Source organism: Lagenorhynchus albirostris, chromosome 7, assembly GCF_949774975.1.
Source record: "Lagenorhynchus albirostris chromosome 7, mLagAlb1.1, whole genome shotgun sequence".
NCBI classification, from domain to species: domain Eukaryota; kingdom Metazoa; phylum Chordata; class Mammalia; order Artiodactyla; family Delphinidae; genus Lagenorhynchus; species Lagenorhynchus albirostris.
In genome coordinates, this window is record NC_083101.1 from 17,588,317 (window position 1) to 17,605,177 (window position 16,861).

Below are 16,861 nucleotides of genomic sequence, written 5' to 3' on the forward strand. Positions count from 1 at the left end.
CCGCTCCCCATCGCTCCCCACCACTCCCCACCGCTCCCCATCGCTCCCCATCGCTCCCATCGCTCCCCACCACTCCCCACCGCTCCCCATCGCTCCCATCACTCTCATCGCTCCCCACCGCTCCCCATCGCTCCCCATCGCTCCCATCGCTCCCCACCACTCCCCATCGCTCCCCACCGCTCCGCACCGCTCCCCATCGCTCCCCATCGCTCCCATCGCTCCCATCGCTCCCCACCACTCCCCATCGCTCCCCATCGCTCCCCACCGCTCCCCATCGCTCCCCATCGCTCCCATCGCTCCCCATCGCTCCCCATCAGTTGCATTATCACCTGAACCATTCCCCCCACCCCCCACCTCCCTGTCTGTGGAAAAATTATCTTCCACAAAACCCGTCCCTGGCGCCAAAAACGTTGGGGACCGCTGATGTAGGAGAAAGAATGTGGGTTCTGGAGTTGGACATACCTCAGTTCAAATCTAAACTCCAACACTGACCTGCAGGTTTTCCCATGTAAAACAGGAAATGGCAGTCCAGTCTGCTGTGTCTTTTTGTAAATACAATTTTATTGAAACATAGCCGTGCCCATTCACTGCATTTTGCTGTCGTCATCGCATATTTTCTATGGCTGCTTGTGTTCTATAAAAGCAGAGTTGAGTAGTTGGAACAGAGACCATATGGCTTGCAAAGCCTAAGATATTGACTATGGATTTCTGTATAGAAAAGTTTGCCAACCTCTGTTCTGCCTGGGGTGTGTTAGGTACTTAATTAATGTTGGTCTTTTCTCCTCTCAGATGAAGGAGAAATGGCTTTACTGGGATCCTTTTTCTAAGACTTTATAGGCCTTGTAAATACCACAGTGTAACATGCAGAACCTGGAGTTGGAAGGTGTGGTGTGAGGAACACTGGCGTTAAGAGTCGAAGACCAGGGTGTTAATCTCGGCTCTGTCCTACCGTCCTACTCAGCTTAAGGACGTGTCTCTGAGCCATGAGTAGTGGGTTGAGTAGCATCCTCCCAAAACTCATGTGTACCCAGAACCTCAAAACGTGACCTTATTTGAAGATAGGGTCTTTGCAGATGTAATTAAAATAAGGCCATAATAGATTAGGATGGGCATTAAATCCAATGGGTGGTGTCATTGTGAGAAGAGGAAAAGACACACAGACACAAGGAAGAAGGAAGAAGGCCATGTGACCATGGAGGCAGAGATTAGAGGGACGCAGCTACACGCCAAGGAATGCCAGGTGTTGCCAGGAGCCACAGGAAGCCGTGAATAGGCCAGGAATGCTTCTCTCCTAGAGCCTGTAGAGGAATCATGGCCTTGCTGACACCTTGATTTTGGACATCCAACCTCCAGAACTGTGAGAGAATACATTTCTGTTGTTTTAAGTCACCTGGTTTATAATACTTGTTACGGCAGCTCTAGGAAACCAGTACACTGGTGTTGTCCTCTTTTATTCCAATTCGGATTGAGGCTACTGTGACATGTACGTAGGCCAGGAGGCGGCACTGGGCAGTGTGCAAAGGTGGCACAGGCTCTGTTCTTCCAGTTCTTCCTCCCCTAAGACACAGAGGGATGGGTATAGATTTCTACCAGCCTTACAGTTAGGAGAGCTCTGACTTGCCCAGGGGCACAGAGCAAGTTGGACAAGCTCAACGGTGGCCTGGAGAAAGCTCACGATCTGACGTCAGGCAGACTTGCATGCAGACCCTGGCCTCAACACTTCACATCCATGCGACCCAGGACAAGTGCCGTCTCTCCCCAGTATCCTGTTTCTCCAGCTGTACAGGGGGAGTAAAAATGTACACCTTAAGGCTATGGAGACAGCATGGGAAAGGAGCCTAGCACAGTTCTCCCGTAGCAGGGGCTCAGGAGGTCATAGATGATGGAGATGATGTTGGTGATGATGGTGATTTCTGGCAAAGCTAGGACTCTCACCGGGATCTCCCCATCACCCCAGCCCACCTCCACCTCCAGGGCTGTTCCCTCCATCCCTTTGCACCCTGCTATTGGGGCAGCTCTGAGCTCCAGCAGACCCCAAATCCTGCATTCAGCAGCTGGGATGAGGGATTGAGTCCTGAGTTAAGAAAATGCCAGTGTCTGCCTTAGCTCCCTCTGTCACTTCCCAGACTGACACAATCACTGCTCTCAACTCAGTAACAGCCCCTGTGTCAGGGCTTTGTGTTTTAAATAATGTTCCCCTGGTATAACTGATGTTTATGCAGAATCAGTGCTTTCAAAAGCTAACAGCCTCCTTATCTGTATAGCCTGAGCTGTCGCCAGGTTGCCCTGGAAGGTGAAAATTTTTTCTTGTTTTTCTCCCCTCTTCCTTTGTTTCTCTCTGTTGTTCTGTCTCTGCTCTTTCCACTCATATAGTATCTTTCTCTTCACTTTCATTCTCTGTCTTTCTGTGTCTGTCTCCTTCCCCCATCCCCTTCCTCTCTCCCCCCCTCCCCTCCTTCCCTCCTCTCCACCTTCTCTGTACACTTCCACATTTGTTCTCCTTACCTTGGTATTTTCTCCTTTTTTAATCTCTGGGTCTTACTCCTGTTTCTCCCTTGCTTTTTCCTGATCTAGCTCTGCATTTTTTCTCTCTTTACACCCTTTGCCTCCGTCTTCCTCTCTTTTAATCTTCCTCTCTATGACACTCCTGGGTGTGTCTCTCTAACTCTCTCTGTCTCTCTCTGTCTCTCTCTCTCTCTGTGTATCTGTCCACTTGTCAGTTCATCCATCTTTCCATCTATCCATCCATCCACTTTCTTCTGGATGAGGGTGTTTCTGCCTCTCAGTTTCTCTTCTTTCTTTCTAGCACATTCTCTATATGTTTATCTCTTTTCTTGCTCTCACACTCTCTCAGATTGTCTCTCCCTCCGTCTTTATCTCCTTCCCTCACTTATCACTTCTTCTCAGGGTATTAATATTTTAATAGCCTTAATGTCTTTCCAGGACCCTCAACCCTTTCCATGATTCAAAAGTGGCGGATCTCCCAAGAGCTTCAGTTCAGGGACTGTTGATTCTCTTCCTCCATCTACCTGTTACCCTGACCTCAGTCTATACAAAGTTAGGAAGTGATAGATAAGCTTGCAGCTCTATTCCTCACATATTCTTTTTTGTCCCTATACAACAGCCCTGAGCATGAAGGATTTGGGATGGGAACCCAGAGTTGGGGGTAGGCAGGGGAGTGTCCTCTTTGGAGACACCCTTGGTAAAATTACTGATTGGTGGCGGTGGCATCCATGCCTTCTGGTGTTTTCTTTGTTTCACTTGAAAAACATTTACTTAACACAAGTTCTTAGCAGGCCTTGTGCTGGCGGCTAAAGTGGAATGACTAAGTCATGAGTCTTTCACTCAAGAAGCTTACAGTCTCTTTGGGAAACCATAGAGTTGTTGATGAAGATCAGTAAGATAATAGATTTAAACAGTGGACTCAAAGGGAAAAGGAATTAATTCTGCTTGGGGGAAGTAGAGAAGGTTTCACAAAGGAGGTCACAGTAAGCTTGGTGGAGGTAAGGACTTTGTCCAGTGTCACTGCTGCATCCCTAGTACCTAGAATGGTGCCTGGCGCATAGTAAACACTCAATAAACATTTGTAATATATGAATGAATGAATGAATTTGAATATGAACTTGAATTTGAATAATTTTTAAGAATTCTTAGGATTTTGTGGGGGAGGAAATTTGGAGATGAGCGTCCCAGGCAGTAAAGCATGGTTAAGGATTCAGAAAGGTAAAGGTACATACTGTCCTCAGATCCCCTCTTCAGGGCTGACCCACCCATCCTCCAGAATGTGGCCGAGGCTCACAGCTCTGTCCCTCACTGGGCACTGCCTTCAGCCACAAGGAACTGCCTCTCCCAAGGATACCCCCTTCCAGATGGCAGCCATACCAATGACTGGCTGGCGTGGTGTTGCAGAGGCCTGGATCCCTTGCCTCCATTCAGGGTGTCCCTAAAGGGCCATCCAAGCTCCAGAGCTCCCCTCAGGACCAGCTGAGGCTTCAGATCTAAATGGCATCAGCCACATGGCAGGACAGCCTCTCCCCTGCCCAGTCCTGCCTTGCTTACTTCCTACAAGTATATCCCAAGAGGGCTCCTTGATAAACCTCGTATATGCAATGCTCTGTTTCAGAGTCTGTTTGCAGTGAACCTGACCTAAGTTTGTGTGTTTAGGGAATGAGAAGAGACCTGGGGGTATCAAATGGAGACTCTGAGGACAAGGTGAAATGTAGCCAGGCGAGTAGGCAGGAACCAGATTATGAAGGACCTTGAATGCCGATGAAACTAATTTAGATTTTCTTCTATAAGTAATGGAGAACTATTGATCCATGGGGTATCTAATTAGAGTGGGGGCTTACTAAGTTCACTGGCAGTCAGTATGAAAGATGGGATAGAAGGGGATAAGGCTGGAGCCAGGGAATAAGCTAGGAGACTGAAACCTGGAGCTCCAAGCCTGAGGAGAGAAAGGATGGGGGAAGGGGTGAAGGATGGTCCAGAGACATCAGCAATAGTGCTCACTGGTCTCCTCTTACGACACGTACATGTACCAGCATCTCCCTTCTTTCAAAATTCCAGATTCCATGAGGCATACAACATGGAAGAGTATAGTGCCTCTTTTTACTGCCTGTAGTGTCCCTTTAATAATATCTCCTGCAAGTGTAGGCATCATAAATAATCCAGTGCTAGGATATTCCTTATTTGGGGCCCTTTTTCCAGAATCTTCCATTTGTATCTCTCATGTAATAGAATTTTGGCAGATCCATGGATTGTGGTAGCTAGTCTAGTCTTGTCTCTTGTGAACCTCACTTGGGAGGAGTCATGCATTTGCCTAGAGTCTTATCACCTTTACAACAGCTGATGCTACCATTATTGATGGTGTGATTTGTATGCAACGGTCTGAAAAATAAAGTTCTAGGGTACGAGGATCAGGCAGTTCTGTGTTTGTATCTTGGCTCTGCTGTTTATAGGCTGTGTAATAATTTGGAGTAAGCCCCATACCTCCCATAGCTTCAATTTATATACACAATGTTGGAATAATGGGAATTTTGCAGAGTTGCAGTGTTGTTATGGGGAGGTCTGGACTCTGTAGAAACATGTATAATGCAAGTTAAGAGTTGTGTAGTGGGAAGAACTTTCTCTTTGGACTCAGATGGAGCTTGGCATGGACTTTAGTTCTGCCACAGTACAGGCTTGGTGACCTTACTTCACCTTTCTTTTTTCTAAATGAAGTATAGTTGATTTACAATATTGTGTTAGTTTCAGGTGTACGACAAAGTGATTCAATTATATACATTTTTTTTTCAGATTCTTGTCCATTGTAGGTTATTACACGTTATTGAATATAGTTTCCTGTGCTCTACAGTAAATCCTGTTGTTAATCTACTTTATATATAGTAGTGTGTATCTGTTAATCCCTTCTGCTAATTTATCCCTCCCTCCCTTTCCCCTTTGGTAACTGTAAGTTTGTTTTCCATGTCTGTGAGTCTGTTTCTGTTTTGTGAATAAGTTCATTTGTATTTTTTTTTAGATTCCACTTGTAAGTGATATCATATAATATGTGTCTTTCTCTGTCTGACTTGCTTCACTTAGTATGATAATCTCTAGGTCCATCCATGTTGCTGCAAATGGCACTATTTTGTTCCTTTTTATGGCTGAGTAATATTCCATTGTATACATGTACCACCTCTTCTTTATCCACTCCTCTGTTGATGGACACTTAGGTTGCGTCCATGTCTTGGCTTTGTAAATGATACTTCACCTTTCTGAGCCACAGTTCACTTATCGGTAAAATGGAAATCTCATGCCTACTTTCCAAAATTATGAGGATTAATGAAATAAAGGGTACCAAGTTCCAAATATATTCTTCTTTATCAAAACTAGACAACCATCGGAAATTCCATGGCGGTCCAGTTGTTAGGACTCGGCACTTTCACTGCTGGGGCTGGGGTTCGGTCCCTGGTCAAGGAACTAAGATCCCACAGGCCGTGAGGTGCAGCCAAAAAAAATACAACAACAAAAACCTAGACTACCGTCATGTCATGTGATGATATATCTATTGAATTTATTTCTTTTTGTTTTTCTTTACTTCTTATTTTTTAAATATGTATTTCATTTTCTTCGTTGTAAGTATAATAAATGATGATCTCGAAAGTAATAAATGCACATTAAAATTATTTTTAACCCAGTGATACAGATGTCTCTGGAATTTAACCATCTCCTTTCTCTCCAAGGGAAGAAGCCATGCTGTCCACATACTTTGAGACCATCAATGACCTGCTGTCCTCCTTCGGGCCCGTCCGTGACTGCTCTCGGAACAATGGGGGCTGTACTCGAAACTTCAAGTGTGTGTCTGACCGCCAGGTGGACTCCTCAGGATGTGTGGTAAGTGCTATTGGCCTATGAACACGGTGCTGGCCCAGGTGCCAAGGCTACATGCTGGAGGCCCCTCCCTGTGAGGGGCAGCTGGTCAAGGAAGATCATGCTACTCCTAGCACCTACCTCTGTGGCCTTCAACACACCAGGCTGCCTTGGTTTCCTCACCTGCAAAGCGGGATAATGAAACTTACCTCCTGGAAGTGTTGGAGGAATGAAATGAGATATTAGAGCATTAGTACCCAATAGGTAGGTCCTTGAGAGCTCCTGGCCTCTGGTTCACCAACACCCCAGGCCTTGCCCCTGCCCCGCCCCGCCCCACCGGTACAAGAGCCACCAATCTGCTGCAAGCTCTTCATTGGATTAAGGGCCTGAGGGTGTGGTCACTCTCAATCCCCAGGTAGAACAATGAACACCTTTGAAGGAGTTCTGTTTACACATCTCCAGAAACACCTCTGGATAGGATCATGTATAAAGGTGCTCAGAGTGGAAATGAGCTGGGGCCTCAGCCCTCCCCAGTGTATTCACACTGGGGTTTAGCCTTCCAGGAAGCTTACAGTCCAGTTGAGAGGGAGGTAGGGCCTGCCTTATTTCTGTGCACTCAGTGGGGAACACGTCACCTGTGCAGAAGAGAAGTTTCAGCTGAGACCTCAGGTTTGTAAAAGGCTTCCTGGAGAAGTTGGTGTCTTAACTGTCTTCAAAAGATGGGTCAACGTACATTAGGAGAAGAGTGGGGATGGCCAAGGCAAAGCCATGGGGCGGGGCTGGTGGCCTTGTTGGCAGGGAGCTTTAATATCAAATGTGGGATAAGGACACAGAAGAAGACATGTGAGGATCATTGTTGCTGATAGAAGAGGGTCCTTAACTGGATGAGTTGTTTTATAGGAATGACCAAGGGTGCTTGTTTAAAATGCACATTCCAGGTTCCACACTAGAAATTTTGATTCTATAGACGGGTTTCTGTCCCAGGAATCTGAATTTGTAACAATGTAGTGAGTGTGTATATGTGTGAGACATGGGAGTGTGTTGGAAGCACACTTGGGAAACATTGTCCTACAAGCTGAACACCTTAGCCGGGTATTCAGTGCCTTCTTGATCTGGCCCCTTTCCAGCCTCGCCATCACTTTACTTCATTCTCCGCTAGAGCCAAATGGAGCTAATTAGTTGTTGTTCCTGAATATACTTGCCACCAATGTGGGAAGCAGAGTGACTTTCCAAGGTCTCACCACAAGGTGGCAGGATGGAGGCCCAAGAATATGTCTCCAATACTCTCAGTGTTAGAGCCACTTTGGGCTGCTTTCCTGAGGAGCTGAGAAGAGACAGCAGCAGAGAACCTTGGAAAGAAGGCTGGTCTGAGTGAAGTGGGCTTACGCCCTGACTTGGTCATTGGCGAGCTTTAAAATCTGTGTTGACCTCATTAGCCTCAGTTTCTTAATCTTTCAAAGAGAGCAATAGCTCTTGAACTCACAGGTTTTCTGAAAAACCAAAGAATGTAACTGGAAATTATTTGAGATTTACCCAGTGCCATTTGTGTGTGATATGATGAAAGCCACAGCTACTGATGTATTTATGTAGGCGATATGATATGATATTTGGGGCCACAAAAATTCAAAAGCACCGTGTATTTAATTTCCTATAGTGCTTCTACAACTGAATTTTATTTATTTTCTGCTCCATCCATTGGCAGTGGAAACGTAATTCTAGTCAGTTTAGGTGTGCTGCCTCCTACCACTTCCTGAATGTCTTAAGTTCAAGGGGACTGAGGTACTTGTAAGGCGTGGGAGTGAGGGGATGCTTGATGCTGGACCATTACCTCTCAACTCTAGTACCTGCTGTCTCATCTGGCCCTTGTCCATCACTCTCCTTCCTTTTTGGCATAAGCCAGGACCTCCCTGTTCCACCTGATTTATAGGTGCATGGTCCATCCTGGCATCTGCTGCCGGTTCTCTTCATCCCCACCACTTGTCATTTGAGGCCATCTGGTTTTAACCATTAGATAACTTACCCACCCTATTGAGGAAATGAGGAACGTCCAGCAGCTCTTCTACACAACCCTCAGGACATGAGGGTCTGAGGGGAGCTGGCCGAAGCCCTCTTGATCCAGACAGACTGTGAAGGCATTTGTAGATGGACGCTTTCATGGCAGAGCACTCGACCACATTTACTGTCCCCTGGACACTATCTGGCAAGTGAGACACAGACCCCCCTTTGCCTTCAGAGCCTTCAAACCCACCTGATTTTCTGCAGCCCTCGTCCTTTCCAACCACCCATGTCATTAGCCTGGTGGGAATAGAGACAGGGTCTCTTTAACAAGGTCATCTTGCTTGACTTCCAACATTGCTCTCTTCCCCCCAGATCAAGTAGTCTTTATGGGTGGGAGGGAAGCCACTTCTCTAAGAGATCACAGATTCTCCCTATTATTACTATTATCATTATTCCTTCTAATTAGACCTCAACTTCTGAAACCCAAAATTAAAAAAAAAAAAAATTTCCTTCTCTTGCTTGGTGTTCTGATTCTGCTGTGCTAACCTGCTCCTGGGATAATGGGTCCTCAGGCATGCAGCTGCCCAAATTGGGGAGGGTCATAGGATGTGTGGTAGGCAGAATAATGGACCCCCAAGGATGTCCACATTCTACCGCCTAGAACCTGTGAATATGTTACTTTCCATGACAAAGGAGAATTCAATTCACATATGGATTTAGATGCTAATAAGCTGAATTTTGAAGAGAAAGATTATCTTGAGTTATCAGGATGAGCCCAACGCAACCAAAGTCCTTAAATATGGAAGAGGGAGGCAGCAGAGGCATTCAGAGCTATGCCGCATTGCTGGCTTTGAAGACGGAGGAAGGGGGTTATAAGTTAAGGAAAGTCTATAAAAGTTGGATGAGGCAAGGAAATGGATTCCCTCCCCCCCAACTAGAGCCTCTAGAAAAGGGATGTAGCCTTGTTGAGACCTTGAATTTAGCACACTAGGCTTTTTTTCTACTTCTAACCTGTAGCACTGCAAGATAAATTTGTGTTTCTTAAACTGCCACGTTCATGGTAATTTGTTACAAGAGCAGTAGAACACTAATGCAGGTGAGCACTAATATGGGAAGGGAGGTTGATCCTGGAGATAATATATAAAAAATTATCCTGTTATTTTGATTTTTAATTATTTGCAGGGAGACCCTCACCTCTTGACCAGGGATAGAGAAAGTAAAAGTGAATGAAGTATCAAAAGAGGGAGGGAGGGAGTCTTGTGTTCCCCTTCAATGTGCTAAAGGGTAAAAAAAAAAAGTTATCTATTAGAAGTGGTCTAAATGTGACAAACATAACGATGTCAGCAACGCACAGCTTGAAGAGTCAGCTATGGTTCCATTTATTCTGTGTGGCCGTATAAACATTGCAAAATTCTAATCAAGATAGAGAGCAAAACCAAAGAAAACCGTAAGCACTTAATCATGATGATACCCTGTAGAGGATGTGCCCACCGTCTCTGAGTAGCTGCTGCCCCCTGAAGCATTTCACTGCCGCTGTTCCCTTGTGTTATCCTGGTTTTCCCAGCTCCAGAAGGAAACTTTTATTGGACTCAACCCCAGACAATCTGGTGATCAAAACGTATCCTCCTGAGCCCCTTTAGAAATGTCAATTCACAGCTCACCGTCAGTGTTCCAATTTTCTGTTATTGTGTAATAAACCTGATTTGCGGCAACAGGGATGGACCTAGAAATTATCATGCTGAGTGAAGTAGGTCAGACAGAGAAAGACAAATATCATATGGTATTATTTATATGTGGAATCTAAAGGAATGATACAAATGAACTTATTTACAAAACAGAAACAGACTCACAGACTTAGAAAACAGATTTATAGTTACCAGAGGGGAAAGGTGGGGCAGGGGAGGGATAAATTAAGAGTTTGGGATTAACATATACACACCACTGTATATAAAATAGATGATCAACAAGGATCTACTGTATAACACAGGGAACTCTACTCAATATTCTGTAATAAACTAAATGGGAAAAAAAATCTGGAAAAAAAATCATATATATGTCATATATATTGTATATATGACATATATATATGTCATATATATCATATATGTCATATATATGGATATCACTTTGCTGTACACCTGAAAATCACACGCTGTAAATCAAATATACTCTGATATAACATAAAAATTAAAAAGAGAAGTTCTATTGAACAGTGGTTATCTAGAACACAGTTTATAGTTCTCATTTTTAAAAAATATGGCTGTATGAAGATCATACCTGATTTTTAGAGAATGTTAGTAATTTGAAAAATTAATTACATTAAGAAAAGAATGAGTTAAAAAAATACAAAACTCTGGCTTAAAACAACTAGTTTGTTTTGCTCACAGTGTTGTGGCTCAGGAATATGCAAAGGGCTCCGCTGGGTCATTTGTCTCTGGTCCATGGCGGGTAGTTTATCTGTAGCTGGAGGATTTCCTTTCCAGAGGACCCCTTCACTTACATGCCTGGTTCTGGGGCTGGTGTGGCTTATACTTGATCCTGGCTCTGTTAGACCTCAGCTGGGTCCATCTCTAGAGCACTTGCCCATGGTGTCTCCATTTGGCTTGGACTTCTCATGCCGTGGAGGCTGGATTTGCAACGGAAATATCCCAAGATCAGGTGCTCCAAGAGCCTAGGCAGAAGCTGTACATCTTCTTAGCACCTAGCCTCAGAAGTTCCAGGACATCATTTCTACCACAATCTATTAGTCAAACAGGTCATTGATTTCAGCTCAGATTCAAGGGAAATGAACTGGACTTCACTTGTCCATGAGAGGAGTAGCCATCTTTAATCTACCCATTTTCCTGCAGCTTGGACTCACAGACCAGGAAGGGACCCTGGAGATCTTCTAACCAAGCCAGCACCTCTCCCACTATACAGACAGGAAAACAAACGGCTAGAAGATGCAGGAGTCGCTCAAGTTCATGTAGGGAAGCAGTAATAGAATCAAGATTTGATCACAAAACTCCTTCCATGCAGTTGTACCTTCCTAGGTCATGGTCTTTTAGCATCATCGTTGCCACTGTAGCAGTCCAAATATTGACTTGGCAACACTGTATCCAGCACTGTGAATGTAACAGAGGGTACAAGAACAACAGCCCTGCCTTGTTTTATAAGCTAGTTCAGAAGGCAAGATGGACTTCGGCAGGGCTGCAGCGTGACCTTCACGCTGCAGCATGACCTTCACATGAACAGGTCACTTTGTATCTCTGCACAAGAATATCCCTCAGGGCTGACATGAGCACCAGAGGGAAGGGAGGGGATGTGGGAGAGAACCAACACTCATTGAGCACCTACTGTGTGCCATTTCACTTATGTTCATGGCAGTTCAGTGCTTATAACCACCCCCTAGATGGGTATTATTGTATCCATTTTACAAAAGAGAAAAACTAGTACTATAAGAGCAGCCATCCTCACAGTGACTGTGTACCAGACATGATTCTAAGTGATTTGCTTATTTTAACCAATTTAATTCTCACAGTCATCCTATGAGCTAGGTTTTATGATTATCTCCACTCTACACATGAGAAAAATGAAAGTGTCTGGTTGGGAACGGGAGTATGGGGAAGAGCACAAAGGAGTGTGGGAAAAAAGGGCAGTGCTAGGAGCCTTCATAGAAATTTAGGACTGAAAGAGGTACAGAGATTTATACACTTGGCTGGACCCTGTAGAGTGATGGTGTCTTTTAGGAGGTGTGTCTAATGTCAGTTTCCAGCCCTGCCTCTGAATTCCAGACCAATCCCACTCTACCCTACCCCCTGCAAGTCACCCAACCACGTTCCCACTTCCTCTTCTCCCTCTTTTTTTTTTTTTTTCCCCCACTTTGACCTAAAAAGCCATCTGGCCTCCCAGGTATTAGGAAGGACCAGAAGACCCCTGATTGCCCTTGAAATGCTGAGAGGCAACAAAAAAAAATGCTGCCTTTTAAAAAGCCAAGATGAGTAAAGTTACAAATTTTCATTTAGTACAGGCCAGGCCCCTCTTTGGCACCACCAGGGAAGCAGAGACTGACATCTGGTTCAGTTAGGGAGAGGGAAGCTGCTTCTTTCCATTCCTCATGTTTTCCCCTTTCAGTGAATCAACTGGACTATAATGAAAGGAAACAAAACTCAAGAAGAGCGGGGAGCACAAGTGATGGGAATCAGAAGAGTGAGAAATCACTCTGAAACACAGCCCAGGCCCTGCTGACTGGGAAGCCCACCCCAGGGTGCCTAGCTTCCTGCCCTTCTGTACGGGCAGAGCAGGGCTGAGCCTTGGTGGGGTCTGGGCCCTGCCAAGTGGGTCTTCCTCCCCAGAAATGGACTCTCCGTCCCTGCAGGTCAGCGACAAGGGGGTGTAATGGATTCATGGTACAAGCAGGATAGGTTTTGCCAGGGTCCAAAATAGGAGGAATGACACTTGTCTCATTTTTCTAATTAAACGTCTTCATAAACATGCAGTCAAGAGGCAAAGCATCTTTATGCAGACTCTTTCAGAGATGCTTGGTCTGGGAAGCAGGATTTAAAGGGTGAAGCATTTTTTTGTGGTACGCGGGCCTCTCACTCTTGTGGCCTCTCCCGCTGCAGAGCACAGGCTCTGGACGCGCAGGTCCAGCGGCCATGGCTCACGGGCCCAGCCGCTCCGCAGCAATGTGGGATCTTCCCGGACCGGGGCACGAACCCGCATCCCCTGCATCGGCAGGCGGACTCTCAACCACTGCACCACCAGGGAAGCCCTGAAGCATCTTTTATATGGTATCCTCATAAAAGTGCCTTCTGCTCAAACAGGTCCATAGACAGATAATTTTCTTTTCTTTTTTTTGTTTGACAAATCATTTTATTATTGTTCGTCTCAACAATATACACTGCCCAGAAAGTACCACATGCGTATATGGTGTGGTGCGTGTAAAGAACCTCTTCCTTAATGGCTTCAAGGAGACACTTGCCTATTTTTTAATCAGTTTTATTAGTTATCTGTTTTATACGTATTAGTGTATACATGTCAATCCCACTCTCCCAATTCATCCCACCACCACCGTCTCCCACCGCTTTCCCCCCTTTGTGTCCATACGTTTGTTCTCTACATCTGTGTCTCTATTTCTCCCTTGCAAACTGGTTCATCTGTAACATTTTTCTAGATTCCACATATATTTATTAATATATGATATTTGTTTTTCTCTTTCTGACTTACTTCACTCTGCATAACAGTCTCTAGGTCCATCCACATCTCTACAAATGACCCAATTTCGTTCCTTTTTATGGCTGAGTAATATTCTGTTGTGTATATATACCACATCTTCTTTATCCAGACAGAGGATTTTCTATATGCACCTCTATCAGTAATACTAGTACCGATGGCATTAATTAATAAGGAAATCATTGCTATCAAATATATCAATGATAGTCTCACTGACGGAGATGCCTCTAGAGAGTGAGTGCTGATTACAGACCAGGCCCTGGGATAACTGCTTAAAATGCATCATCACAGTGAATCCTCATAGCTGCCTGATGAGATGGGCATGATTACTGCTCCTGTCTTGTCCGTGGGAAAAGGGATTCAGAAAGCATGAGAAATTTGACCAGAGCATAAATTCAAACCCAGGTCTATCTAAATCCAGAGCTACTCTCTTACCTCATCAGATGCAATTTCCAGAGGCTGAGGATCGTTCCCCAAGGATAAAGCAAATGTCCCCATGTCAGGGAGCATACAAGGAGGGGACACTTCCTTCTCCCCACGCTCCATCAATGTCCAGGGTTCCTTCTTCCTCGTATGTATCCAGGAGATCTGGAGGAAGAATAAGGGAGTGAGTATTGGAAAAAGGGAGAGGCAGTGAAGGAAGTTTCCAAAGAAGGAAATTGGAGCCATGCCTCTTGACTCAGTGCCTGTACACAAGGCTCAGACTTGGGGAGGTGAAAAGGAAGGGTGTTCTCTTTCATTTGGGAACTGTGCCTTTGCATCTTTTCTTTGTGAACTTCAAATAAAGCCCTCTTCCCTTCTGCATATGGGGGTGAGGGGGATGCGGTTTGGGGTTTCCAAGATTATAATGTGTGGCATTCTCTTAAAGCCTGTGCACCCTTTTATGACATTAAACATTATTCCTCCCATGACATTTGAAGCTGTCTCTATTTTTTCCCCCTCATTTTATTTATTTGGGACCCAGATTTGCTGGGTCTGATGGTATTTCTGGTAAGCTGCTTTTATTGTGTGGAAGTCATTATCTGTTAAAGTCAAGGAACAGCCCCCACCCTTCCAAGGTGATGGGTTTTACCCTTTGCTTCCCAAAAGGATGGTGTGGAGGAAAAGAGCCCCAAATTGGAGGCAGGGGATAGAAGCTTCAGTCCTGGTTCTGCCACCTGTTGGCTGCAAGCTGGAATAAATCCCTTCAGGAAGGCGGTGGCCATCTGTGTGGACCACATGCTGGACCCAGAGAGGAAGCTTGGGACCAGCCTGGGGAGGGCCCGAGGAATTGCTAAGGGCCCTGAAATCTCATGACATATGTTCCCAGAGGGCAGTGATTCTAGCATTGGAAAGATCTGAGGGCAGGGACAGACAGCATGGGGTGGAGGCCAGGGCTTAACTCATTGGCTGGTGGGGAAAACAAACACAGAGAGAGGGATGGTTGCGGGGTTGGGGGGGGGCATCTCCATCCCTTTGCTTCCCTTTTGTAAGCATCTCTGGAGTCATCATTGACATTTTAATTGTGTTTCATGCACCTGCATCAAACACCTTTTCACCTTAGGAAGGTACCACGAGAGAGAATGTATTTCCTCCTACCATCACCTCTGCCTTCAGGAGGTCACAGTTTCTGGCATCAGAGAAACCTGGGCCCAAAACTCGCTCTGTCACTCACTAGCCGTGTGACCTTGGGACAGATTACTTAAGGCCTCTGAGTCTTGGGTTCCTGCTGAGTAAAATGGGATAATAATACCTGGCAAAGCTGAGATAATGCATACACAGTGGGCCAGCACCTGGCTCTAAGTAGGCATGAAGCATCATCACTTATTATTATTATCTGATGTCTCACGTAGGGATGATGAGGATGGTGGTGGCAGTGATGATGAGAGCTCAAATTGTCTGAGTGCTCGCTATGTCCAGAGCCCCTGACATGGTCTCCTTCTTGTCCCTTTCCTTATAGGTGGGAAAACTGAGGCAGGGAGAACATAAATGACCCAGGTTCACACAGCTCTTAAATTCTAGAGCAGAGGATTTCAGCCACGCATGCTGATGCCAGAACTCTCATCCTTAACCGAGGCAGATTCTTCATAAACATCATTTGTAGTGGTTGCCTGATTTCTGTGGACAGGAATATTCCATCATTTATTTTTGTCTTATTGTTGGACATTTTGAGTGTTCCAACTTTATTATAAACAATGTGCTCTGAGCATCTTTGGGCAGAAGGCTCCTTCTGTGTTTTATTTTTTTCTAGAAGTCTGTAAGGACGGTTTCAAGTTGCATTCTTGCTCCATGATTTTGGTGAAGGTATGGGATGGATTAAAATAAAAAGGAGGAGCTGTCTCTGGTTTTCTAACCTTTTCCTCTTTGGGGTGCTGGTTTTTGTTCTGTATCCAACTCAAGGGTGTTGGGCCGAATGGGCCCTTGAAGAAGGGAGTGATAGAATAAAAGTAATACCTTAGGAAGTAGAGCCTGGGGAATTGTGCAAAAATGCATGTGGAAGAGAGTCCCAAAGCAGAGGAATGGTGCAGACAAGAGTAAATGAGGCAGCAGGGCTGTCATCTCGTTGAGGACATGAGGGGGCTCAGAGGCAGTGACTGCAAAGTTCTTAGTGGCCATGTTGAGTGCTTGTGAGGAAGGATTCCATAGCTGTTGGAGTGCTGATAATTAGACAGCTTTTTCTTAGCTCTGAAATAATTGTGTTTGTCTTAATTATAGTAATAGAATTTTGGCATTTATAAGGTATTTTACCCCATCCAGTTTTCAATCTTCTTTTTATTTTTTTTTAGTTTTCTTTTAAGTAACTCATGCTTATTGTAAAATCAAATAAAACCAGTTCAAACACTGATGAAATGTATAAAGAAAAAAAAACAAAACAAGGTCCTCTTTATCACTTACTTTAGAGATAGCTGTGCCACACTTTGGGCTATATATATATATATATATCTTCCTATACATTTTCCCCCATGCATATGCAAAAATAAATAAGAATTTATACGTGTAAGTTTTTAAATGGAAGCGTAAAAAGTATACAGTCGTGTCCTTTTGGGGTAACTTTATAAGTCAGAACTGCATGTATTTACATATGCTTTTCAAAGAGCATTTCCCTTTCTTCTTTTTAAACTGGCTCCCTAACTTGATCTTAACCGTACGTAAACCCTTTTCCTTATGTCAAAAATTAATATGAGCAGGCTTCCCTGGTGGCGCAGTGGTTGAGAGTCTGCCTGCCGATGCAGGGGACACGGGTTTGTGCCCCGGTCCGGGAAGATCCCACATGCCGCGGAGCAGCTGGGCCCGTGAGCCATGGCCGCTGAGCCTGCGCATC

General features: G+C 45.0%; 1 protein-coding gene across 7 annotated transcripts in view; it reads left to right on the plus strand.

The window, feature by feature from the left end:
* ASTN2 (astrotactin 2) overlaps window positions 1-16,861 on the plus strand; it is a 925,730-nt gene that overhangs the window by 560,505 nt on the left and 348,364 nt on the right. For all 7 annotated transcript variants that reach the window (XM_060154506.1, XM_060154516.1, XM_060154507.1 and 4 more), the window contains one exon: window positions 6,222-6,372. In XM_060154506.1, the coding sequence (XP_060010489.1) occupies window positions 6,222-6,372 (151 nt within the window). The remainder of the gene's footprint in view (window positions 1-6,221; window positions 6,373-16,861) is intronic.